We start from the raw sequence: 26,324 nt of genomic DNA on the forward strand, positions 1-26,324 counted from the left end.
CAAGTATATCCATTCACTTTTAATGAATGAGAATTCTGCTAGCAGTTAAGATTGCCAAAAATGTTTTGACCTAAGAAAGAGGAGGTGACTGCTACGTATGTAGATCAGACCCTATAAATGTATCCTGGGATCAGTGTATCTTGTCCTTCTTCAGAAATCTCTAAGGTAAGAGTGTTAGAGGCTTTGGTCTGGGGAGGTGGGGGATGAAGGAAATTGGCCCTGCATTCCGCAAACACCACCACCGCATTCCTGCAGGCACTTACATTCATTCCACAGGAACGGCCAATGTCAGCTGGGATTTTCAATCTGCTTTCAAGGCATCTGTAAATTTTCTGTCTATAAATTTTCTCTGGAATTCTGTGCAGCAGTAAGAAGGAAGTTGCTAATTCTATTTTACAGTACTGACCAGCTTCCAGCTTTGCAAGCCATTCATCTGGTCTCTCAAAAGGTAAGATACTGATTTATTTGCTCTTTAGGGGCAGAGGGAGATGCTTTAAGATAGGACTTCTATGCAGCTGTACTGGCCACCTCTGCATCCTTTATATTTATTTCCATTTTATAAGTACAGTATACTTGGGCTGGGTTGCTTATAACATACAGGATTCACAAAAACAGTAGTCTTAAAGGTGCTTTATTGCCTACAGGAAGTGGAAGAATCCTACATTTACAGACGTTAAGTTGTAAGCTTAGGAAGAATGGTCCTAAGAAGAAAAAAACATTACGTAGCAGTTTCCAATTACTTACCCAGAAATTAAATATTTTCTTGAAGCCAACAATCATCCTTTGCCTTTGCCTCAAACATGAAGTCACTGGTAATAGCTTTGAAGGAATGGGAAAAAACATATACGTATTTGAATAATGTTATGCAATGCTAAAACTGCTGTTGAAAAATTGGATCCATTTTAAAACCTTATATATTTTGAATATGTGTATGTGAAGTGGTCTCATTTGTTTAATAATATTTAATAACATTTTAAGTCAACAATATAGAAATTATGTAGTGAGAAACAAAACAGTGGCTTGTAGCAACAGGTTGTGTTGATGCCTTTGAATTGATAACAAATAAATTGTGTCATGAACTCTGTTGGCTAAGAAGACAAAACAATTTTTGTCACATGTGAACAGCAGAACGCTGAGTGGAGTTAATTTTATAATTTACAAAGGTACTGTGAATATTATTAAAATATTACTTCAGTGAGGCTAGACATATTTCAATAAGGAGGTTGTTAAATAGTAAAGGGTTCATAAAATAGTTTTAAAATTATTCAAAGTTCAGAATATCTTTCCTGCAACCAAAGCAAAATAGCTTCTCAAGAAAAAGCAAACATTTTATTTTATTGTCACCTAAAGGTCCTCCATAGGTGAAAATATCTGATATAAATGAGCTTCTTAATTTATTAGGAAAAACTTTTCAAATTCCAAATTGAAGGTGATGGATCTAGATAAAATTAGGCTAAAAACAAAGCATTGATTTGAAACACTATTAATTTTGGAACAATATACCTGAATTCTATCTTAACAATTGCATGTAGGTTTTCAGTCAAGATAACTGTTAAGCAATAATAAACAGGGTAATTCAAAAATAAAAATAGTGAATGGATGTAAGAGATTACTTGGTTTCTATTATGAAACAGATCAACACAGAGAATATCAACACTGTTAGCAGATATATCTGTGGAATATTTGGAAGATTTGACACCTTGGACTATTTTATCCCAAGGGAATGTCTGTAATGAGAAGTGCTAATAATGTTATCTCTCTGCATATGTACACTCTCTGCAAGAGTACTCCTCCAGTCTTTTCGTGTGGACATATAGTCTGAAACAGATAAATAGAAAAGAAAAAAAAAAAAAAAAAAAAAGGTTTTGCAATTCTAAAATCTGGAATATTTACTGAGAGCAGCATTTGGAATCTCAGCATCTCGGCAAATATCTGTTTATACTGTTAATACAACAGATGACAGAACCACGAGCATTCAATGAACATGTTCTCCATAAACATTCCTACATTTCTCTGAAAATGCAGTAGTATAGTAGGCCTAGCGTTCTCACTATATAAAAACGATATAAAGGAAAGAATAAAGCTCTAAATTAGCAGAACAATGAAAGAAAGAATCAATTAAATTAGATGATACACATAGTAACGTGAACATTTAATATTTTTAGTGGTGACATGGACAGTGGGGTTGAGTGCACCCTCAGATAGTTTACTCACAACACCAAGCTGTGTAGTGTGACTGACACAATGGAGGGAAGGGATGCCATCCAGAAGGACCTAGACAGGCTTGAGGGGTGGGTCTGTGCGAACCTTGTGAGTTTCAGCAAGACCAAAAAACATATTTTATACCATCACAGATACTTCCTGCATTACTCCCAGTAATCACCAGCCATGTCAACAGATGCTGATATGGCCATCTTTGGGGAGGCAGCCCCCTACCTCCGAAAGTCAGAAAAAGAGAGAATCGAGGCCCAGAACAAGCCCTTTGATGCCAAGTCATCAGTCTTTGTGGTGCATGCTAAAGAATCCTATGTGAAAAGCACAATCCAGAGCAAAGAAGCAGGAAAGGTCACTGTCAAGACTGAAGCAGGAGAAGTGAGTAAAAAAATTAAGGCTTAAGAATACGATTTAATCTTACGCTAGACTCTTAGATGACAAATATGGTTCTTTCTTTTCTTTGGCAGACTCTGACAGTGAAGGATGACCAAATCTTCTCCATGAACCCTCCCAAGTATGATAAAATTGAGGACATGGCCATGATGACCCACCTCCATGAACCTGCTGTGCTGTACAACCTCAAAGAGCGTTATGCAGCCTGGATGATCTACGTAAGTACCAGCAGCTCTCTTCCTTTGGGTAGCTGGAAGGCCTGCTGTGCCAAGCTGAGCAGAAACCAACGTGCTGTCTCCCTTCCTCTCAGACCTACTCGGGTCTCTTCTGTGTCACTGTCAACCCCTACAAGTGGCTGCCGGTGTACAACCCAGAGGTGGTGTTGGCCTACCGAGGCAAAAAGCGCCAGGAGGCCCCTCCACACATCTTCTCCATCTCTGACAACGCCTATCAGTTCATGCTGACTGGTGAGTGCTTGATCTCATTCAAAGCAATCTAAACCAAAAAGCCTCATGGCTCGTACTGGAGCAGGTAACAAGACAGCTTCAAACACCATGGAGCCGTGTGACAGAAATTGACAATTGCAAGCCAAACTGTACCAGAAGCATGCATAGATTCTGCACTGTGTATTATTGTACCAAATTCCACACTCTCCCATCGCAGAAAGAAACACTGGACTCACAGTTTGCTACTTTTTTACATTGAGGGAATAGAAAATATTATTATTCCATACAGTCCTTTATCTAATCATGGGTAGGCAGTTTGATTCGATTCCTTGATGAGAACTGTGTGAAGGGCAAGTGCATACACAGCTTGCCTGAGGACCGCATGCCTCTGGCAGTTGCGTGGGTCCAGCAGAGCTTATACTTACTACTGAGGAATGTGGAAGGAAATCCAGTACTGTCTTCTAGGAGTCAGTGCTTAGACTTTCCAAAGAAGCCCCAGCTTACATTTACAGATTTACTTTTCAGTCAGCTCAGTGCTATTCAGAACAATGGTTAAAACTTTCATTCTGCCTTTTTTGCAGACCGTGAGAATCAGTCAATCCTGATCACGTAAGTACACTCACTCCCTACTCGAGTCCCTGAGGGGCTGCCCCATGCCCAGGAACCACACACTCTCTGGGTCCATGTTTGATTTGACAGTGGAGAATCCGGTGCAGGGAAGACTGTGAACACAAAGCGTGTCATCCAGTACTTTGCAACAATTGCAGCTAGTGGGGATAAGAAGAAGGAGGAGCAGTCTGGCAAAATGCAGGTGGGCTCCTAGAAGTAGGACCCTGCAAGTGTCTGATTGATTTCTGAGCTATAACATGACAATGAGGTTTCTATTTTAGGGGACACTTGAGGATCAAATCATCAGTGCCAATCCCCTGTTGGAGGCCTTTGGTAATGCCAAGACTGTGAGGAATGACAACTCCTCACGCTTTGTAAGTTGCCGCTTGGCATAAGAAAAAAATGACTTTTTTCTTATCAACACAATGCAGTCAGAGTTGGTGAGGGGGATCTAGATTTTTTTAAATTTTTTTTAATTTTTTTTTTCAGGGTAAATTTATCAGGATCCATTTTGGTGCCACGGGAAAACTGGCTTCTGCTGACATTGAAACATGTAAGACCAGGCCTCCAGGCCTGATCACATTCCTTCTGACTTTGGTGCTCAGTTCCTGTGCTAACTCTCTCCTACCGTCCTTCCCAGATCTGCTGGAGAAGTCCAGGGTCACTTTCCAGCTCAAGGCTGAAAGAAGCTACCACATATTTTATCAGATCATGTCCAACAAGAAGCCAGAGCTAATTGGTAGGAAATACCAGTAACTTCTCCAGATAGAGTTCACTGAGCAACATTTTTCATTCCTTTCCATGCCTATTGTCTTTGGATCTGTATATGTTTTGTCCTTCTCAGAGATGCTACTGATCACCACCAACCCATACGACTACCAGTATGTGAGTCAAGGGGAGATCACGGTTGCCAGCATTAATGACCAGGAAGAGCTGATGGCCACAGATGTAAGCAATGCACAGAAAGTTTCTTAGGTGGACTCTGATCTATAAACAGGCATGGTCCTTGCTTTTAAGTATTCTTTAATTTTTCCGTCATTAGAGTGCCATTGACATCCTGGGCTTCACTCCTGATGAAAAAACAGCCATTTACAAGTTGACGGGGGCTGTCATGCACTATGGGAACCTGAAGTTTAAGCAGAAGCAGCGTGAAGAGCAGGCAGAGCCAGACGGCACCGAAGGTATTATTACTACAATAAATACTGAAACACTCACTGCTACAGGCAGAGTTCAGGGTCCATGATTCAGGATCATGATTCACGTCATGAATCCATGATTCAGGGTCAGAATCATGGACTCCATCTGCATTTTTTCCCCCGATGCTAGTACTGCAGCACATTAGTGTGTCCTAACATGAGGTCTTCCCTGGAAGAGCACAGCTGAGCGAAAGATGCAGGTTACTTTGGACTACGCAAAGTATAAGGATCAGTAAATCCCAAACTGCACTTCCATCTGCTGACCAAGTAGTAGTCAGGCAGAAGGAAGTCGGGCTTTGCTGCTCTACTGAATGGCAGCTTCCCAGGTCTGGCACATAACCATTTGGAGCCGTGGATGCAACACCGATTCTACTGAAATCAAAAACTGATTTTTTTTCCGAGTCTCAGGTCAACGTAAAGTTTGGCCATTGCAAATTTCTCAGTGTGGCAAAATCATCTATTATTGTGCCAGTTCTGTTTGCCCTTAAACTTGGGAGAAGACTGTGGCAGTTTATCTTCTCTGCCCTCCGCTTACTTCATTTAGTGTGCATTTTTTCCTACTTTGCATTCTTTTGAAGACCCCGAGGAAAACAAGCAATTTATTCTGGTATTACACTATCTTTACTCATTGGATTTTCTTTTCTGTTTCTAACCTCAATATCTTTTGATGCAATTTAAGGATGTTTGGTCATTTCAAATATTAATGCAGCAATCTGCTATGTTTTTTTCCTATGTTTTCACATGATATATATAGGCATTCTTGGGCAAAGCGTTTTGCATACCATGCCTGTTAACAGGGTCCACATCTGAATTCATTGTTACAAGTAATAGTAGAAAGTATGACAAACTTTTTGAATTCTGCTTGAGCATGCACTTCTAAAAACTGGTATCCATTTCAGGTGTAGGTTCTTTAAAGCATAATTGACACTTAAGCATGGTCATCTCTTGAGTATTATGTTTTTAAGGTTACTTCATCAGCAGTCACTGAAAGAGATTGCACTGTCTGGTTCTGAGAACATCTGTGATTGTCTACAACTTCACTATCATCCCAGACTTAGTTTTCCCTTTTGTCTTTTAAAACATTTCTTGAGTTTTGTCTACCTAAATGCCTCTAAGTTAAATTTTCATTCAATAAAATTCAAAATAAGCCAATGGTGATGAAAATACACCCAACACAAATGCTCCCCAGCTTCTGGGGAATGTTGCTTATGATGAAATAAAAATATGTTACATTTTTATCTTAATTGGCCTTCTTATCTGGACTACAATTGCCTTTCGCTACTAGTTGTTTTGTTGTTGTTGTTGTTTTAAATGCAAAACAACAACAAACACAGTAGTGTCTCCTATCAAGAGACATATCAATATCTCCTATCAAATCAGGAGAAGGTTCTGTATCTGTATGTATGTGTCTTAAACTACTTATGATTTCTGCAGAAGCCATTCTGAATTTCTGCAAGATATACCTGCTGGTAAGCTAATACATGCTGCTGCCATGTGTTTGTATAGTTGCTGACAAGGCTGCCTACCTGATGGGTCTGAACTCAGCAGACCTGCTCAAGGCCCTGTGCTACCCCCGAGTCAAAGTTGGGAATGAGTATGTAACCAAGGGTCAAACTGTGCAGCAGGTAAGAAAAATTTGGTGTCTGGAAAGAAGTGTTTTGATAACAAAAACACTGGACTTCCATTTTTGCTCCATATGATAACTGCATACTTTCTGGTTTTGATTTAGGTATACAATTCAGTAGGTGCTTTGGCAAAGGCTGTTTTTGAGAAGATGTTCTTATGGATGGTTGTTCGCATCAACCAACAGCTGGATACGAAGCAACCCAGACAGTACTTCATTGGTGTCCTGGACATTGCTGGCTTTGAGATATTTGATGTAAGAGCAATGTTTTATTCACGTAATTTTAGAAGTAACTCTGCTGAAGAATTTAAGAAATGTTGCCTTTCTTTTTACAGAAATGTGTTTGATACTTTCAGTTACATCTAAAGCACCATGATTGCTACAAGCTTTTCATTGAGAATAGTTTTGTGTTGCACATATGCCAATTGAAAATCATAAAGACAGAAAATTTGCTTTAAAAGTTCATTATCCTTACCTTTCTGATTTTACCATAATAATAATCTCTGTCTGTATTCCGCAGTTCAACAGCCTGGAGCAGCTGTGCATCAATTTCACCAACGAGAAACTGCAGCAGTTCTTCAACCACCACATGTTTGTGCTGGAGCAGGAGGAGTACAAAAAGGAAGGAATTGACTGGGAGTTCATTGATTTTGGGATGGACCTGGCTGCCTGCATTGAACTCATTGAGAAGGTATCTTTGTAACCACAATGCCTAATGTTTTCAGAAACACATCAATTTCTTACATATACAAATTTAAATTGAAATTTACGATATTGTAAATACACAGTTTTATATTATTCCATAGCTTGCTCTGCTGTGCAGAAGAATTCCACTTTAAAAGTGCATGGGAGTTTTAATATCCTCCCACTTGGGAAAATACTTCTTTATCTGTGATTCTTTCTGCCTTTTCATGTCTTCTTTCTGCATCTTCCAGCCCATGGGCATCTTTTCCATCCTGGAAGAGGAGTGCATGTTCCCCAAGGCAACTGACACCTCTTTCAAGAACAAGCTCTATGACCAGCATCTGGGCAAATCCAACAACTTCCAGAAGCCCAAGCCTGGTAAAGGCAAGGCCGAGGCCCACTTTTCACTTGTGCACTATGCTGGCACAGTGGACTACAACATCACTGGTTGGCTTGAGAAGAACAAGGATCCCCTGAATGAAACTGTTGTGGGCCTGTACCAGAAGTCCTCTCTGAAGACACTGGCCTTACTCTTTGCCTCTGTTGGTGGGGCAGAAGCAGGTGATTTCTTTTAAATCAATTCTCCTATACTTTATGGGGAAAAAACAAAACAAACAAAAAAAAACTTGCAATAATATTTTGCAACAATATTTAAATTTTATAAATGTGAGACTTGTTTTCACAAGTCAGTGTAGCTAGTATTACTTTAACCACAGTAGCTTAAAATATATGGAAAATATGGTTTGTACACAAAATGTTTCTTAATATAGTGAAAGGTTTGTGTGCCCGAAACCTTCTCTACTTTTTGGCACTCAGTCACTCAGATTAATAAAAGATATTAGATTTTTCTAGAGACCTTTATAGATGTGTTGTCAGAGTGGAGATAAGACAGAAAATTTGCACAGGATCTTTGACACAGGAGATAATTTCTACAATAAAACATTCCCAAATACTTCAAGAAATACTATCAAACCCGTTGCCATTACATTAGATTTATGCATAGTTTTAGATATAAAGTTATGGAAAGACACTTTTGTTGATGTATTTCATGTATTCATTCATGAGTTATTTAATTCCTTAATTTTCCTACTCTACAGGATGTTGCATTGTATTTCCCATTTTAATTTTCTTTATATAAGAAAGTCATTAGATTTTATTCTGCTATTATCTAAACAAAATCTTTGAAACTATAAACACTCTAGGCATTTATGAATTTTGCTCGTATTATTACATTTTCTATTTATTAAGATTGACACACAAAGTTTTTCAAATTCTAATCACATGTTTTTGTTCAATTCTTTTTTTTTTTTTTTTTTTTTAATGTATTATTTTTCAGAGAGTGGTGGCGGTGGCAAGAAAGGTGGCAAGAAGAAGGGTTCTTCTTTCCAAACTGTCTCGGCTCTTTTCCGGGTACCTTAGAATAATCATTATAAATTCTACAGCATTGTGATCAAAGATACATAAAATTCTGCACATAAAAAGTTTCAGATCAATCTAGGATATAAATTCTCTATGTTAAGAAAGGGTAAAGGTATGCATTTCATAACAAAGAAGGATTCTCATTGAATTATTGGAAGAATTACTTTAGACGTGCCCAAAAGGTTGTTCTGATCATGATCTTATTATAGTGGTTTTAATCCATCTAATAATGAGATTGTATTGTATAAGTACCATTTTTAAGCATAATCTTTGCTCTTGCTCTTAAGGAAAATTTAAACAAACTGATGAGCAATCTGCGAAGCACACATCCACATTTTGTGCGGTGCCTCATTCCCAATGAAACAAAAACACCTGGTAAGTTGTTAAGGTTACATGATGTAAGGAATCTGACCATCTCTGTGCAATACAATGAAGTACCAATTCATGATATCATTTGTTAGGTGCCATGGAACATGAGCTGGTGCTTCACCAGCTACGATGTAACGGTGTGCTGGAAGGGATCAGAATTTGCAGGAAAGGATTTCCCAGCAGAATACTCTACGCAGACTTTAAACAGAGGTCAGTCTTCACTTAAGCCACCCTCCATCATATCCTTGCCAAACAGTTTGCATTTACTAACCATTTTAAGTTCTGTGGGAGTTATGGGAAGGTTCACAGTAACTACTTTTGTCATATAAAAGTCTGTTGTCTGAGTTGATCATCCAGTTTCTTTCAATAGCTAGCTAGAAGAAAAGACATTTCCAAAGGGCAATTAGTTCCTTTCCTTGCCTTGCCTTGCCTTGCCTTGCCTTGCCTTGCCTTGCCTTCCATTTCCTCTTCTCTTCTCTTCTCTTCTCTTCTCTTCTCTTCTCTTCTCTTCTCTTCTCTTCTCTTCTCTTCTCTTCTCTTCTCTTCTCTTCTCTTCTCTTCTCTTCTCTTCTCTTCTCTTCTCTTCTCTTCTCTTCTCTTCTCTTCTCTTCTCTTCTCTTCTCTTCTCTTCTCTTCTCTTCTCTTCTCTTCTCTTCTCTTCTCTTCTCTTCTCTTCTCTTCTCTTTTCTCTTCTCTTCTCTTCTCTTCTCTTCTCTTCTCTTCTCTTCTCTTCTCTTCTCTTCTATTTTTTTTTCCTTTTCTTCTATTATAAAACATTTTTAATTAATTATCCGTAAAGAATGTTGACTAGCTTGGACTTCTTTAACTTCTAGAGAGCAAAGTAGGATGATTTGCAGCCATCAGCACACAGCTGTGAATCAAGCAGCAACAAAATATTTTAGACTAAATTGTTGGAAAACCAAATAATATCAAAAGGTCTTGCTTCTTCGCTGGGTTAAAAACTGGCTGCATAGCCGGGCCCAAAGAGTTGTGGTGAATGGAGTCAAATCCAGATGGAGGCCAGTCACTAGTAGTGTCCCCCAGGGCTCAGTACTGGGGCCAGTCCTCTTTAATATCTTTATTGATGATCTGGATGAGGAAAAGGCAGAGGTGCTTAATGCTTTCTTTGCCGCAGTCTTTAGCGGCAAGAGCAGTTGTTGTCTGGATACCCAGCACCCTGAGCTGGTGGAAGGGGATGGGGAGCAGAACGTGGCCCTCATAATCCTCTGGGAAGTGGCCTCCGTAAGTCTGAAGATGACACCAAGTTAGGTGCATGTGTCAATCTGCTTGAGGGTAGGAAGGCTCTGCAGGAGGATCTGGATAGGCTGCACCGATGGGCTGAGGCCAACCGTATGAAGTTCAACAAGGCCAAGTGCTGGGTCCTGCACTTGGGGCACAACAACCCCAAGCAGCGCTACAGGCTGGGAGATGAGTGACTGGAAAGCTGCCTGGCAGAGAAGGACCTGGGCGTATTGGATGCTAGTCGGCTGAATATGAGCCAGCAGTGTGCTCAGGTGGCCAAGAAGGCCAACAGCATCCTGGCTTGCATAAGAAGCAGTGTGGCCAGCAGGGCTAGGGAAGTGATCGTCCCCCTGTACTCGGCTCTGGTGAGGCAGCACCTCGAGTGCTGTGTTCAGTTTTGGGTCCCTCACTACAAGAAGAACATGGAGGTGCTCGAGAGAGTCCAGAGAAGGGCAACAAAGCTGGTGAGGGGTCTGGAGAACAAGTTCTACGAGGAGCGGCTGAGGGAGCTGGGCTTGTGGGGGTTGGTCTATTCTCCCATGTGCCTGCCGACAGGACGAGGGGGAATGGGCTAAAGTTGTGCCAGGGGAGGTTTAGGTTGTATATTAGGAAAAACTTCTTTACCAAAAAAGTTGTTAAGCATTGGAATGGGCTGCCCAGGGAAGTGGTGGAGTCACCATCCCTGGAGGTCTTTAAAAGATGTTTAGATGGAGTGCTTAGTGATATGGTTTAGTGGAGAACTAGTTAGTGTTAGGTCAGAGGTTGAACTAGGTGATCTTGAAGGTCTCTTCCAACCAAGACGACGATTCTGTGATTCTTGCTCTGTATCAGCTGGAAAACGCTCCAAGAGTATGTACTGACACTTTTTATTAGTGAAGAATTGTTTCTCATACCCACACGTTTTTTCTTGCACGTAGCGTTCTCATTTGAAGATAACTCTTTAAATAAAAAGACATGGGAAATATGCCAGTAGTTACCCATGGAAATCTGTATTCATTCTTTGTCAAGGATTTCGAGACTAAGGAAAGTGCAAGTTTTACTCTAAAAACATTTACCCATGGAAATATCATTTCTAAGCAAAAGAGTAAAGTTCAGGCTTACTCACTTCTCATCCACTCATGGCCACTCTGCAGAGAATCTTAACAATGGAATCAGTTTGTACAGGCTTGAATGAGCTTTCAGGAAGCTGTTCTTCATATTCTACTTCCTCTCATAGGTACAAGGTGCTTAATGCCAGTGCTATCCCAGAGGGACAATTCATTGATAGCAAGAAGGCTTCTGAGAAGCTCCTCGGATCTATTGATGTGGATCACACCCAATACAAATTTGGTCACACCAAGGTATAAATACTTATTGACTTAAATAGTGTGTATCTGTACTTTGCAGTACCTGACAATTATGTGCTGCGACCATTTCCTTTCTCAAGGTGTTCTTCAAAGCTGGGCTGCTGGGACTGCTGGAGGAGATGAGGGATGAGAAGCTGGCACAGCTCATCACTCGCACACAGGCTAGGTGCAGAGGCTTCCTGATGAGAGTGGAGTTCCAGAAAATGATGGAGAGGAGGTAGATACATACAGTTATTTGGCTTGCTGGGCCAATCCTCCTAACATACCAATGGTGTGAACAAAACTGAAAACGAGCTCCTTCTCGATGAAACTCATTTATTTGTTATTAGTTCATTTTACCACTATGAATGGAGAGGGAAAAAAAAAAAAAAAAAAAAAAAAAAGAAGAAGAAGAAAAGACCTTCTTTAAATTATGTCACTCTTTGTAGTAATTTTTGCTAATTTCTATAAGTGGCTAAATTCTGTAAATGTCCAGAATTCAGATATATAGGCCATGTAAGCTGCTCATGTCCAAAATCTGGACTTCAAAACTGTCCATATAGGTTGGCCATCACTACATCACAATAGGATATTTGCTTCCTATATACATAAAATATAATATATATATATATGCCTGTATGTACGTAATTCATTATATAGAGAATTATCACTATAAAGTATTACATATAGAACAGTCACTACATATTATACATATTTGTATATATAAGTTAATTCTGTAATATATATATTCAAAAGTATAAAACATACTTCCCTTACCTTTCAGGGACTCTATATTCTGTATCCAGTACAATGTACGTGCATTCATGAATGTCAAGCACTGGCCCTGGATGAAGCTGTTCTTCAAGATCAAGCCCTTGCTGAAGAGTGCAGAATCAGAGAAGGAGATGGCAAACATGAAGGAAGAGTTTGAGAAAACCAAGGAAGAGCTTGCAAAGTCTGAGGCAAAGAGAAAGGAGCTGGAGGAGAAAATGGTTTCCCTGCTTCAGGAGAAAAATGATCTACAGCTCCAAGTGCAGGCCGTGAGTGTTGCTAATTCTTTTGGCTCATCATGCCCCATGTAAAATAATCCATATATCTTGGTAACAGACACATTATTCCAAACCAGTATTATTTTGAACAACATATAAAGAATAAAATAGGAAGGAAAAACATAGAAAAGCTAAGCTGGAATAAATACATATTAAGAAATTTTCAAGTCGTTATTGCAGCTTGTTCCATGCACTTTTAAATCAAGAGAGAGCTAATCCATTTCCAGGTAGTAAACCTTACTGCTATAGTATATTGTTTTAAATCATATATGACAACTTAGAGCAGCAATTATTATGTCTTTATGTAACCTTATTTACTATATAATTTTGATATGTTATCATCTGATGAATGAAGTTAGTCTGGATGTCCAACTGATACCCTGATTTGGGGAATTACAAATGGATTCTATTGGAGTAAGTAAGAGGAGCTGGAGTGGAAGGTATTTCTACAGCATTTCTCATTCCTGCCTCTTCAGGAAAAACAGTGATGAAAGTGGGGAAAGCTAATACTTTCTCCACGGAAAGGCGGGGAGAAGAAAGTAGTGAAAATCAACTGCATCTTGATTTTCTCAATTACAGGAAGTTACATATCAGATAAATAAATCTAGGTGAGATAAAACCCAGTCTAGCCATCTTGCTGAGCCATAGGAAGCCTTCTGCCTGGATGGCATCTCTGCTCTTTGTTAGAACCATAAGGAAAAGAACATGGAGTACAAAGAAAATAAAGGTTACTTCTCCAAGGACTTCAAAGTTTCCATGTTAGAATGCCGGCAAATTCAGGCAATTTGTACTGGCTAAACACCAGTCTCCTTTCCAAACTGTTCTTCCTGACCACAACGGCTACACATATGTCTGATGCAGTTGATGCCTTTGGAACAGTGATCTTAACACAAAATTTTCCCCAAACTAAAAAATTTGTATTAAAGATGAATTTATGCTAAGTAAATTATTTTGTGAGATTTATAATAAGTATTTCTCAGCAGAACGCTGGAGTGCTTAGCATTTGAGTTTTAAATGCTGGATGATGAGAAATCTGCCTACATGGTACTCTAATGACTTCAGAACTCTATTCCATTCATAGATCCAGTGCAATGTAACACTAATAAAATTTATATATATACATATATATATATATATCCTTAGCACCTATTACTATACTATACTATTCATATTTCATATTTTATTTTTATATACTATTCATCTTTTATTACTATACTATTACATAGCACCTGTCTTCAGGGCTGGAGGCATTCCAAAATAAATGGTATAAAAAATAATAAATCAAAAAATAAAATAAATAAACTCTTATGATAAGGAGTTCTAACTTGAAACATCATTATGAAACCGCTTTGAAAATAAAAATACCTTGCTCTAAAAAAAGGAGAAAAAATAATGGCTGACATACAAACAGAATTTTCAAAAATATTTCATTCTAATGAATCATTGCAGGAAGCTGATGGTTTAGCTGATGCTGAGGAAAGATGTGATCAGCTCATCAAAACTAAAATCCAGCTGGAAGCCAAAATTAAGGAGCTGACAGAGAGAGCAGAAGATGAAGAAGAGATGAATGCTGAGCTGACTGCCAAGAAGAGGAAACTGGAGGATGAATGTTCAGAGCTGAAGAAAGACATTGATGACCTGGAGTTAACCTTGGCCAAGGTTGAAAAGGAAAAACATGCCACCGAAAACAAGGTATGAGGCAGAAGACATCAGTCATACTGTGCTATTATGGGAGTCTTGTACCTACTTGCTTTAATTACACTTGCTCCCTTTTCATCAAAGGTGAAAAATCTCACAGAGGAGATGGCATCCCTGGATGAGACCATTGCCAAGCTGACAAAAGAGAAGAAAGCCCTCCAAGAGGCCCACCAGCAGACACTGGACGACCTGCAGGCCGAAGAGGACAAAGTCAATACATTGACCAAAGCTAAAACCAAGCTGGAGCAGCAAGTGGATGATGTAAGCACATGTGCCTCCAGCGAGACAGGACAGGTATGGAGTTCAACCTGCCTGGCATTAATGGTGTTGTTGTGTTTAGCTGGAAGGGTCCCTGGAGCAAGAGAAGAAACTGCGCATGGACCTTGAAAGGGCTAAGAGGAAACTTGAGGGAGACCTAAAGATGGCCCAGGAATCCACAATGGATTTGGAAAATGATAAGCAGCAGCTGGATGAGAAACTGAAGAAGTAAGTGTGGTTGTGGGACAAATAACATGGATTTACTATGTACTTTTATTCAGGTGTTAACAGTGTATGCTTTGTGCAAAGGAAAGACTTTGAAATCAGCCAGATCCAGAGCAAAATTGAGGATGAGCAAGCCCTGGGCATGCAATTACAGAAGAAGATCAAGGAGCTGCAGGCAAGCCTCTGGTCCTTCCCTTCAGCCCTTCAGAAGGACATCAATACAAGTAGGGCATGGGTGTGAAGGGTCTTGCATTTTCCCCAGGCCCGTATCGAGGAACTGGAGGAGGAAATTGAGGCAGAGCGAACCTCTCGGGCAAAAGCAGAGAAGCACCGTGCTGACCTCTCCAGAGAGCTGGAGGAGATCAGCGAGCGCCTGGAAGAAGCTGGAGGGGCTACGGCAGCTCAGATTGAGATGAACAAGAAGCGTGAGGCAGAATTTCAGAAGATGCGCCGCGACCTCGAAGAGGCCACGCTGCAGCACGAAGCCACAGCTGCCGCCCTGCGGAAGAAGCATGCAGACAGCACAGCTGAGCTTGGGGAGCAGATCGACAACCTGCAACGAGTCAAGCAGAAGCTGGAGAAGGAGAAGAGTGAGCTGAAGATGGAGATAGATGACTTGGCCAGTAACATGGAGTCTGTCTCCAAAGCCAAGGTGCTGAAATACATCTTCACAGTAGTTCAAACTTAATCAAGTATTCATATTTTATTATTTAAGTTAATCATATTTTAAAATACACAGTAGTTCTTTACCACTTGATATTGTGTTTACATTCTTTAATAGTAGTATAATAATTGTTCCTTTTTCTGAAAGACATATATCTTTAGCTGAAGCACCTAACCTAAGGATATATAGACTGTCATTGGATGTGTCACTATATGTTTGCTTGGTTCACAATTCTTGGTTCTCACTGTTTGGTTCACAATATTATACTGAATGATGCTGACATTAACAGTTTTTTAGCTTTTTTTTTTCAACTAGAAATTGCTCTTACCCTACATTTCTTTTTTCTTCCTATTTTTCTTCCACTCCTGTAAATACTTCAATTATGTAATCTGTAAGTGACAAACAGAAATGCCCCGTTACAGTGTGCCATCATCTTGTATTTCAGAAACTGAGTGCATGTAAATTAATTGTACAGATATTGGAGCTGGAGGTGCAAGTTTTATAGAACTGAGACATTTTGACTCTCTTTGAACTCTCTTCATGAGAATTCAGATTCCCAGTAATTGTGTTGAACCACCAATTTTCCTTCATTCTGTTCATCATGAAAATAGGCAAATTTGGAGAAGATGTGTCGTTCTCTAGAAGATCAACTCAGTGAGATTAAAACAAAGGAGGAGGAGCAACAACGCACAATTAATGACATCAGTGCTCAGAAAGCTCGTCTACAAACAGAATCTGGTAAGACATTTATATTTTTTAAGAGAACATTGTAAATAAATAAATAAATAAATAAGGGCTTATAAAGGGGGGGTTTAAAAGGGATCACAGAGACCTGGAGTCTTGGTGGAAACCAAGATAAACAAAAGCCAGAAATGTGTTCTTGTGGCAAAGAAGGCCAACAAAATCCTGAGCTGCATTAGGAGTGTTGCCAGCAGATGAATGGAAGGTGATCCTTCCCTGTTCTGCAGCACTGGTAAGGTCATACCCGGCATGCTGTGTCCAATGCTAAGCTCCCCAGTGCCAGAGAATTGTACATATTCACAAGTAAGCCTAGTACAGAACCAATTATATAATTAAGGCATTCTAGATTGAAGGAAGAATTCATCTCTCTCATAAGCTAGACTTCATCCCTCTGCTTCACAGGAGAAAATCAGGAGATGCTGGGAATATATACCTTGTCACATGCACCATTTAGTATTCATGTTGTAAGCTTGAAGTGACCACCAATCTTAGTGCAAATGTAAAGCAAAAATGCTCAGATATCAACAAAGGGGAAATGATGTATCTCATGTACTGCCTCTTAAATGAATATTTAATTCAGATATATATATGAGGATCAGTGACTAATACTCAATGAATAGAATAAAATTTTGTTTAACAAAATAACTTTCATACTCATTTGATTATCACGGTTAATAAGGTTTTAAATGTCATATAGAGGTTCTCTTACTCAGTATAGAAATGATCCTTCTGGGCACCTGGCCAGTCCAACACAGATGTGAGAAATGTAAGAAGAAAATATATGTAATAAGATCATGTAATGTAATAAGATCAATAAGTGTATGTAATAATAAATAATATACATAAATGTATGTAATAAAATGAATGTAATAAATTGATACAAAAATTACGGACTAAGATCAAAATGTAATAAGGAGAAATGTATGTAATAAGATCATTAGCTTTTGTGAGCTCTCCTAAATACACTGTCAAAGCTCTAACTATGCAGAACACAGGCATCAATGAGAATGAAAGGCCTATGTATCTACAAACTTTCCCAGGTGAATATTCACGCCAGGTGGAGGAGAAAGATGCTCTGATTTCTCAGCTATCAAGAGGCAAGCAGGCATTCACCCAACAGATTGAGGAACTCAAGAGGCACTTAGAAGAAGAGATAAAGGTGGGTAGGCTTCCAAATTCTATCTTGTCCACTGGATTTTTCCTCACCAAAACGTGCTTCAGACACATATGAGATTACAGAGACACCATGCTGAGAGGGAAAAAAACACAAACTCTTAGTTCATTTAGTGCAATTTACCTTTGCTCCCTGATACCTACCATCTATCCATTAGATTTCCATTTTGCAGATTCCCAACTCTCCCGTCCTCATTCAATACATTGCCATCATTCTCATGGGAGAATAATATTTCAGTCAGGACATTTACACATTTCCAAGGAGATTTCTATTCCTTGACCCACTACTATTTTTCCCCCAGGCCAAGAACGCCTTGGCCCACGCCCTGCAGTCTGCTCGCCACGACTGTGACTTGCTCCGGGAACAATATGAGGAGGAGCAAGAAGCAAAGGGAGAGCTGCAGCGTGCCCTGTCCAAAGCCAACAGTGAAGTGTCCCAGTGGAGAACCAAATATGAGACAGACGCTATTCAGCGCACGGAGGAGCTGGAGGAGGCCAAGTGCGTGGGGAAAGTGGGGAAGGTTGAGAGAAAGTAACAATGGAAATTTCAGGAGACCACTACAATAGTGTCAGAAAGAATCCAATGCTGCACTTTGGGGTGGGGTGGCAGGAAGAAGGAAAATATAACCAAGAGAGAATATGCACTGAGCAAAGCAGAAGCACCAAAGCTCTTCAGACGCAGAATAGAAGAGTGACCAGTGCTAGAGTGAATACCAGAGTGAACAGCAGAGAGTGACTTGCTAGAGCCCAGCATTCAGACACGGAAATACTATGACTGTCTAGAAGAGATCTTAATCTCTGTGTAAACGGGGATCACACAGTGCAAAGTGGCCAAGTGTGCTCTGTGAGCACAAAGTGGCCAAGTGGCTGTATGTTTTGTTTTTGCTTTGTTTTTGTTTTTTTAATGAGAACTTGCTTTCTTACTGGCAACTGTGCTTACCACCTCCCAGGAAGAAACTGGCACAGCGCCTGCAGGATGCAGAGGAACATGTTGAAGCCGTCAACGCCAAATGTGCTTCCCTGGAAAAGACAAAGCAGAGGCTGCAGAACGAGGTGGAAGACCTGATGATTGACGTGGAGCGATCAAATGCTGCCTGCGCAGCTCTGGACAAGAAGCAGAAGAACTTTGACAAGGTATTCTGGCCTCTGGCCCTGTGCTTCCTGGGCAGGGCATCCCCTCACAATTGCCACATCCATACTCACGCCCTGTTGCTCCTCAGATCCTGGCAGAGTGGAAGCAGAAGTACGAGGAAACACAGGCTGAGCTGGAAGCTTCCCAGAAGGAGTCTCGCTCTCTCAGCACGGAGCTGTTTAAGATGAAGAATGCCTATGAGGAGTCCCTGGACCACCTGGAAACACTGAAGCGTGAGAACAAGAACTTGCAGCGTAAGTTGCTGGTCCTCTACTCCTGGTAGAGCTTTCTCACAACCGTGTCTGACTTTCCACATGTTTTTTTGCCTCCAGGTCTGCAAAGATGCCTGTTGCCTCAGTGTGGCAGGACACTTCCCCTTTTGCCCTGTGTATGAAAATGCTGTTCATCTTTGTTTCCACAGAGGAGATTTCTGACCTCACAGAGCAGATTGCGGAGGGAGGAAAGGCAATTCATGAGCTGGAGAAAGTCAAGAAGCAGATTGAGCAGGAGAAATCAGAACTTCAGGCTGCTCTGGAGGAAGCAGAGGTAGCTGGCATTATTTATTTCTGTCTTACAGGTCTTGGATCTCGATCTCATTATACGCAGCGTGAAGTCATTCCAGATACAAGAGGATAAGAATGCTTCTATAAAACTGTAGAGATATCATCAGAAACACTGCACTTTGCTTTACTCAGAGCTTGAGGTTCAATATTTTTCACATAAGTATTTAATTTGCATTCATTCCTGTACAGGCCTCCCTGGAACATGAAGAAGGAAAGATCCTTCGCATCCAACTTGAGCTCAACCAGGTCAAGTCTGAGATTGACAGGAAGATAGCAGAGAAAGATGAGGAAATCGACCAGCTGAAGAGAAATCACCTCCGAGTTGTGGAGTCCATGCAAAGCACCCTGGATGCTGAGATCAGGAGCAGGAACGAAGCCCTGCGGCTGAAGAAGAAGATGGAGGGAGACCTGAATGAAATGGAGATCCAGCTGAGCCATGCCAACCGCCAGGCTGCAGAGGCACAAAAGAACCTGAGAAACACACAGGGAGTGCTCAAGGTCTATTGAATTAAAGATGCTCATAGACAAGTCTTAGCTAAAATTTTCTGTTCCAAAGGACTCTGGTCTGCTTATAATTTCTTTCACTTGTACTGCAGGATACCCAGATACACTTGGATGATGCTCTCAGAACACAGGAGGACCTGAAGGAGCAGGTGGCCATGGTGGAGCGCAGAGCAAACCTCTTGCAGGCTGAGATTGAGGAGCTGCGGGCAGCCCTGGAGCAGACAGAGCGGTCACGGAAAGTGGCTGAACAGGAGCTTCTGGATGCAAGCGAGCGTGTGCAGCTCCTCCATACCCAAGTCAGTGAACAAATATATTTAATATTTATATTTCTGCTCCATACAAAGGAAGTACCTGGAGACTAGCTGTGTAACAACATTTAGTAGTTATAAGTAAGTGTAGTTGGTAGTTATAAGTAACAGCATTTAGTAAGTTATATGTTGCAAAGGTCACAGTATGGATAAGAAATACTAAAAGTGAGTTTTCAGCCTCAGAAACAAGATGGAATTCATTAGACTATAGTAGAGATTTATTTTAAAAGTAATAAATTAAGAGGAGAATTGGAGGTTCATGCCCTATTGCTTCTGTAAGTTCACTACCTTTCCTACATCTGAGATTGTAAAGTCAGACTTAGGTTGATGATTATGCTTATCACAGGAATTATGTTCAAACAGGAATACACTAATACTGTCCTTAACATCTTTTAGCAAAGTTAGTGTAAGTATTCTGTAGAACTGCCACTAGACTGAAAATGATAAGGAAAGATTATGTTGTTTTTCTTTGCAAGTATAAATTCCTTCTGTGTTGACCCACAAACTGTGTGGAAATTTTATGGAAGACATTCTTGAAATATTGGAGCTCGTCACTAAGAAACTAGCTAACAGCTACTTAAACAGCTAAACAGCTAAGAAACTAGTAGCTACCACCACAACTCCTTTAGAACAGAATTCCATGGGACCTGACGGCACAATTTACATTAAAGACCAGTATTTTGCAGTGTTCTTGATTTGATATTACAAGGTAATGGAAACAAAATTGTGATGTTCTTGCTCTTAAGCAGCACACCAACTTGAGCAACACCAAGATGAAGCCGGAAACGGTTATATCCCAAATTCAGAGGGAAATGTAAGAAACAGTTCTTAGAGAACTGACATAATCATTAAATCTATTTTAATTTTTTAACAAGGGTATCTCAATGACTCAATGACTCAAAAAATATCTCAATGGCAGTCTTCTAGCACAACTATTAAACAGCAGTATATATTCTTCATATAACACATTAACAGAACTCTAAATAAAAGTAGGGAAATTATTTATTGCCAGAGATGGTATACTAAAGCCGCTGGAGAAAACACTATGTTTTTTTCTCAAACAGAACACCAGCTTAATCAACACCAAGAAGAAGCTGGAAACAGACATTGCCCAAATTCAGGGTGAAATGGAAGACACCATCCAGGAAGCCCGCAATGCTGAAGAGAAGGCCAAGAAGGCCATCACAGATGTGAGTTGGGGTCTCCTTTCACTGATGATGGTGGATTTATCCCCGCGCCCCCCCCCCCCCCAAAAAAAAAAAAAAAAAATGTCTTCAGCTGCAAGACGCCTTTGATTCTTTGATTCTTTCTTCTCCAGGCGGCCATGATGGCAGAAGAGCTGAAGAAGGAGCAGGACACCAGTGCTCACCTGGAAAGAATGAAGAAGAACCTGGACCAGACAGTGAAGGACCTGCAGCACCGTCTGGATGAGGCTGAGCAGCTGGCCCTGAAAGGAGGCAAGAAGCAAATCCAGAAGCTGGAGGCCAGGGTGCGTGGGGCTGGTATTTGTGCACAAGTGAGCATGTCCCTTGGAGAGGTACCGGAGAAGCTCCAAAGACAGATTTTTCATTGCAGGTGCGGGAGCTGGAAGGGGAGGTTGATGCTGAGCAGAAGCGCAGCGCTGAAGCTGTGAAGGGTGTGCGCAAGTACGAGAGGAGGGTGAAGGAGCTGACCTACCAGGTAAGGGAGAAGAGGTGTTTTTTTTGTGGTTACACACCCTTCTCTCTGGAGTTGAATATGTTAGCATAGTGCCTCATGAGGGTTTTCTTTCCATACTTCTCAGTTAGTCATTGACACAGCAAGTTTTTTAGCTCTGTATAACTGAACAGCAGTGCTCTGTAAGGCATGTAACTGTCTCTGTTTCGTTTAGAAGAAACTTAGGGAGATAGGAAAAGAAGCGTTGCTATTATTTACTATTTTCTTGCCATTGTTTAACATTGTCTGTAGTCTGAGGAAGACCGGAAGAATGTTCTCAGGCTCCAGGATCTGGTGGACAAGCTGCAAATGAAAGTGAAATCCTACAAGAGGCAAGCTGAGGAAGCTGTAAGTATTTCTGTGAGAAGAGTCAGTCTACCTCATGGCAGAGGTGGAAATTTGTGTTGATAATTTCCTCTGCCTAGCTCTGTTCAAGACTGTAACATTTTTTGTCATTTTCTGGCTGTGCAGTACAGAAAAGATCAGGAATGTACAGAGGTGTAGAATATCTTTTGTTCTGAGCATTGTTGCATCACTGGAAAGAATGTTGAAGGTCAAGAGTAATGCTTCTTTCTTTAACTTTCTTTATTTCATATTTCATCATTCCCTCATGCAGAAAACGGAATTACCTTCAAAGAAGTTGCAATACATAATTTAATAGCAGTAAATAAGTGAAAAAATGATTTAATGGAATTTAAAGTTCCTTGGAGCAGCTCTAAGCCATTGGAGCAGCTTTATGAGGCTCTGGAGCACAGGTGATCTTCTCTTTGATCCTTCCAGCCAAAGAGATTTTAAAGGCATCCATTGAAGGTGGCAGATCAATGCATGCTTGCGGTACTACTGGTCTTATAGCCTGGGATCCGGCTTTTTAGATGATGTGACTCTCTGAGATAACTAGGGTACTGGGAACTGACGGGGTCCATCTGTTGGAGGAGGGGAAGACCATCTTTGTTTATAGGCTTGCCAAGCTGCTGAAAGGACGTTTAGACTAAAGTTGCCACAGGAGGGGAACCTCAATACACCTGACTCTTAAGAAGCAAAGGAAGGAGGAACCCAGGAATTACAGGCCTGTCAGTCCAACTTTACTACCAGAGAAGGTTATGGAACAGGTCATTTTGAATGCCATCACATGGCTCACACAGGACAATCAGGTGATCAGAAGTAGCCAGCATTAGTTTATGAAAGGCAGGTCCTGCCTGATTAACCTGATCTTCTTCTATGAAAACATGACCTGCTTATTAGATGAGGGAAAGACTGTGAATGTTTTTTACCTGGATTTTAGTAAAGCATTTGACACAGCCTTCTCCTGGAGAAACTGGCTGCTCATGGCTTGGACAGGTGTACAGTTTGCTGGGTGAAGAACTGGATGAACGGCTAGGCTCTAAGAGTCCTAGTAAATGGAGTTCAGTCCATTTGGTAGAATCATAGAAACATAGAATGGCTTGGGTTGGAAGGGATGTCAAAGATCATCTAATTCCAACCCCCCTGCCATGGGTAGGGACACCTCCCACTAGACCAAGTCCTTTAAAGCCCCATCCAACCTGGCCTTAAACATTTCCAGGGATGGGCATCCACAATGAATCTGGGCAACTTGTTCCAGTGCCTCGCCACACTCATCATGAGGAATTCCTTGCTTATGTATAATCTAAACCTATCTACGCTCTTTCAGTTTAATGTCATTACTTCTTGTCCTATATTGCTACACAGCCTGGTAAGGAGTCCCTCTCCAGCTTTCTTGTAGGTCCCCTTTAGGTATTGGAAGGTATAAGGTCTCCCCAGAGCCTTCTCTATCCACTCATTACATAGCCTATATTCATATTTGGGATTGTCCCAGCCCAGATGCAGAACCTTGCACTTGGCCTTGTTGAACTTCATGAGATTTGCACAGGCCAACCTCTCAAGCAAGTCCAGGTCCCTCTGGATGGCATCCCTTCTCTCCAGCATGTCGACCACACCACACGGCTTAGTGTCATCAGCAAACTTGCTGAGGAAGCATTCAATCTGTCCCTGTCACCATCAAAGATGTTAAATAGTGCTGGTCCCAATATTGACCCCCGAGGAATACCACTTGTTACTGGTCTCTGCCTGGACATTGAGCTGTTGACTGCAACTCTTTGAGTGCAACCATCCAGCCAATTCCTTACTCACTGAGTGATCCATCCATTAAATCCATGTCTCTCCAATTTAGAGGCAAGAATATCATGGGAGACCGTGTAAAATGTCTCAAATCTAGGTAGGTGATGTCAGTTATTCTTCCCATATCCACTAATGCTGTAACCACCAAGGTCACCAGATTTGTCAGGTGACCAGCCAGGTATCTGGTCACCAATGGCATTCTCCAGGGCTTAGTATTGGGGAGCATTTTGTTTAACAGTTTTTTCAATGACCTGGATGTGGGCATTAAGTGCACCCTTGGTAAGCTTGTACATGGTACCAAGTTAGGCGGGACTGTTGATCTGCTTGAGGGTAGGAAGGCTCTGCAGAGGGATTTGGATAGGCTAGACAGATTGGCCAAGTTCACTCACATGACAATGCCCGGTCCCACATTTGGGTCATTACAATCCTGTTCAGTGGTATAGGCTTGGACAAGAGTTGCTGGAACACTGTCCAGCAGAAAATGACTTGGGGTGCTGCTGGTTGACAGTTGGCTGAACATGAGCCAGTAGTGTGCCAGGTGGACAAGAAGGCCAATGGCATCCTGGCCTGCATATAAAATAGCATAGCCAATAGGGCTAGGGAAGTGATTATCCCATTGTGCACAGCACTGGTGAGAGCACACCTCAAATACTGTGTTCAGTTTGGGGCCTCCTTACTACAAGGATATTAAGCTGTTCAAGCATGTGCAGAGAAGAGGAAGAAAGCTGTTGAAGTGCCTAAAACACAAGACATCTGAGGAACAACTGAGGGAACAGAGGTTTAGTCTGGAGAAGAGGATGCTGAGAGTGGACCTCAGCACTCGCTACAACTACCTGAAATGGGGTTGCAGTGAGGAAGGTGTTGGTGTCTCTTTTATCAGGTGAGAAATGATAAGATGCAAGGACCTGTCCTCAAGTTGCACCAGAGGAGGTTTAGATTGGATATCAGAAAGAATTTCTTTACAGAGAGGGTATTCAAGAACTGGAACGGGCTTGGAACTCCAGAGGAATGCTGGAGACCCTCACTATATCTGGAGGTATTTAAGAGATGTATGGACATGGTACTCTGAGGGATGTGGTTTAGTGATGTAAATCAGTATGTCAGGTTGACAGTTTTACTTGATGATCTTGAAGGTCTTTTCCAACCTTGATGATTCTATCATTCTATATATAATTATTCAGAAATTTCAAAGTCCATATTCAGAGAATCATACATTCACTTCATATTCAGAGAGTCATATATTCTTGTCATATATTATTAACCATCTAAATATTTAGCATTTAAGCTATTTCTTTGTTTTTCCCCCAGAAATATTGGAAAGAATTACATACAAATCCAGTCTTTGATTTTTTTCATTATGTAAAGGCAAAATACCACAGTATATCCAGCATAGTGTTACAATAAGAACAAATTATTTTTAAACATTTAAAAACTATTTCAAATTAGTTTCATTGACTTTTCTAAAGAAATCAGTATGAATTTGATAAACTTAATGTAATTTCTGGATAAGAAATTGTGTGTGAAAAGTGACATTCTGAACCTCATTCCATTGGCCTCTGCCCATCAACCTATCCTCTACAAGGCTTTCCAGAAGGACGTAGACAGGATGGGTCAATGGGTAGAGGCCAGTAGGATGAGGTTCAGCATGGCTAAGTGCCAGGTCCTGCACTTTGGCCACAACAATCCCATGCAATGCTACAGGCTTGGGGAGAGAGTGGCTGGAAAGCTATGTGGAGGAAAAGGATGTTGGGGGTGCTGATTGATGCTTGCCTGAACGTGAGCCGGCAGTGTGCCCAGGTGGCCAAGAAGGCCAATGACATCCTGGCTTGTATCAGGAATAGTGTAGCCAGCAGGACCAGGGAGGTGGTTGTTCCCCTGTACTCTGCTCTGGTGAGGCAACACCTTGAATACTGTGTACAGTTTGGGGCCCCTTACCACAAGAAGGAAATCAAGGCCCTGAAACACATTCAGAGAAGAGCTACAACGCTGGTGAAGGGCCTGGAACACAAGTCCTATGAGGAGCGGCTGAGGGAACTGAGGTTGTTTGGTCTGGAGAAGAGGAGGCTCAGGGGAGACCTCGTTGCTCTCTACAACTCCCTGAAAGGAAGTTGTTGGGAACTGGGGATCAGTCTCTTCTTGTAGGTAACTAGTGATAGGACTACAGAGAATGGCCTCAGGTTGTGCCAGGGGAGTTTCAGGTTGGAAATTAGGAGACATTTCTTTTCCAAAAGACTATTCAGGCATTGGAACAGGTTGCCAGGGAAGTGGTGGCATTGCCATCCCTGGGGGTGTTCAAGGAAAGTTGGACCTGGTGTTTAGGGACATGGTTTAGTTGGCAACGTTTGTAGTATGGTGATGGTTGGACTAGATGATCTTGAAGGACTTTTCCAACTCTGATTCTATGTTTCTGAATCTTCCCATTCCCTTATTGAATCTCACACCAACACACTTAAGGAAAATCGGAAATGACATTTTAAAAATTTTCATAACTTTTTTCCTGTCCACAGGAGGAGCTGTCCAATGTCAATCTCACAAAGTTTCGCAAAATCCAACATGAGCTGGAGGAAGCAGAGGAGCGGGCTGACATTGCAGAGTCACAGGTCAACAAGCTCCGAGCAAAGAGCCGTGAAATTGGCAAGGCAGAAAGTGAAGAGTAA

At 41.1% G+C, this 26,324-nt stretch overlaps 1 protein-coding gene across 1 annotated transcript; it reads left to right on the plus strand.

Moving 5' to 3' along the window:
* Window positions 1-356: 356 nt before the first annotated feature.
* Window positions 357-26,324, plus strand: LOC311216896 (myosin-1B; the record flags this gene model as incomplete). The annotated part of the gene is made up of 39 exons (XM_084298511.1): window positions 357-448; window positions 2,355-2,592; window positions 2,682-2,825; window positions 2,918-3,074; window positions 3,635-3,662; window positions 3,753-3,864; window positions 3,944-4,036; window positions 4,152-4,215; window positions 4,303-4,401; window positions 4,507-4,610; window positions 4,705-4,843; window positions 6,365-6,483; window positions 6,588-6,737; window positions 7,003-7,173; window positions 7,418-7,727; window positions 8,503-8,576; window positions 8,873-8,960; window positions 9,047-9,164; window positions 11,413-11,536; window positions 11,623-11,759; window positions 12,306-12,561; window positions 14,020-14,262; window positions 14,353-14,529; window positions 14,609-14,754; window positions 14,836-14,926; window positions 15,014-15,403; window positions 16,027-16,153; window positions 17,197-17,315; window positions 17,632-17,828; window positions 18,280-18,463; window positions 18,550-18,715; window positions 18,883-19,007; window positions 19,214-19,522; window positions 19,621-19,824; window positions 20,901-21,026; window positions 21,155-21,325; window positions 21,412-21,516; window positions 21,784-21,879; window positions 26,175-26,324. Exons 2-39 carry the CDS (start codon window positions 2,389-2,391, stop codon window positions 26,322-26,324), a joined length of 5,817 nt encoding a protein of 1,938 aa, XP_084154637.1. The 5' UTR covers window positions 357-448; window positions 2,355-2,388.

This window comes from Netta rufina, assembly GCF_964035555.1.
Source record: "Netta rufina genome assembly, chromosome: 19".
Lineage (NCBI taxonomy): Eukaryota > Metazoa > Chordata > Aves > Anseriformes > Anatidae > Netta > Netta rufina.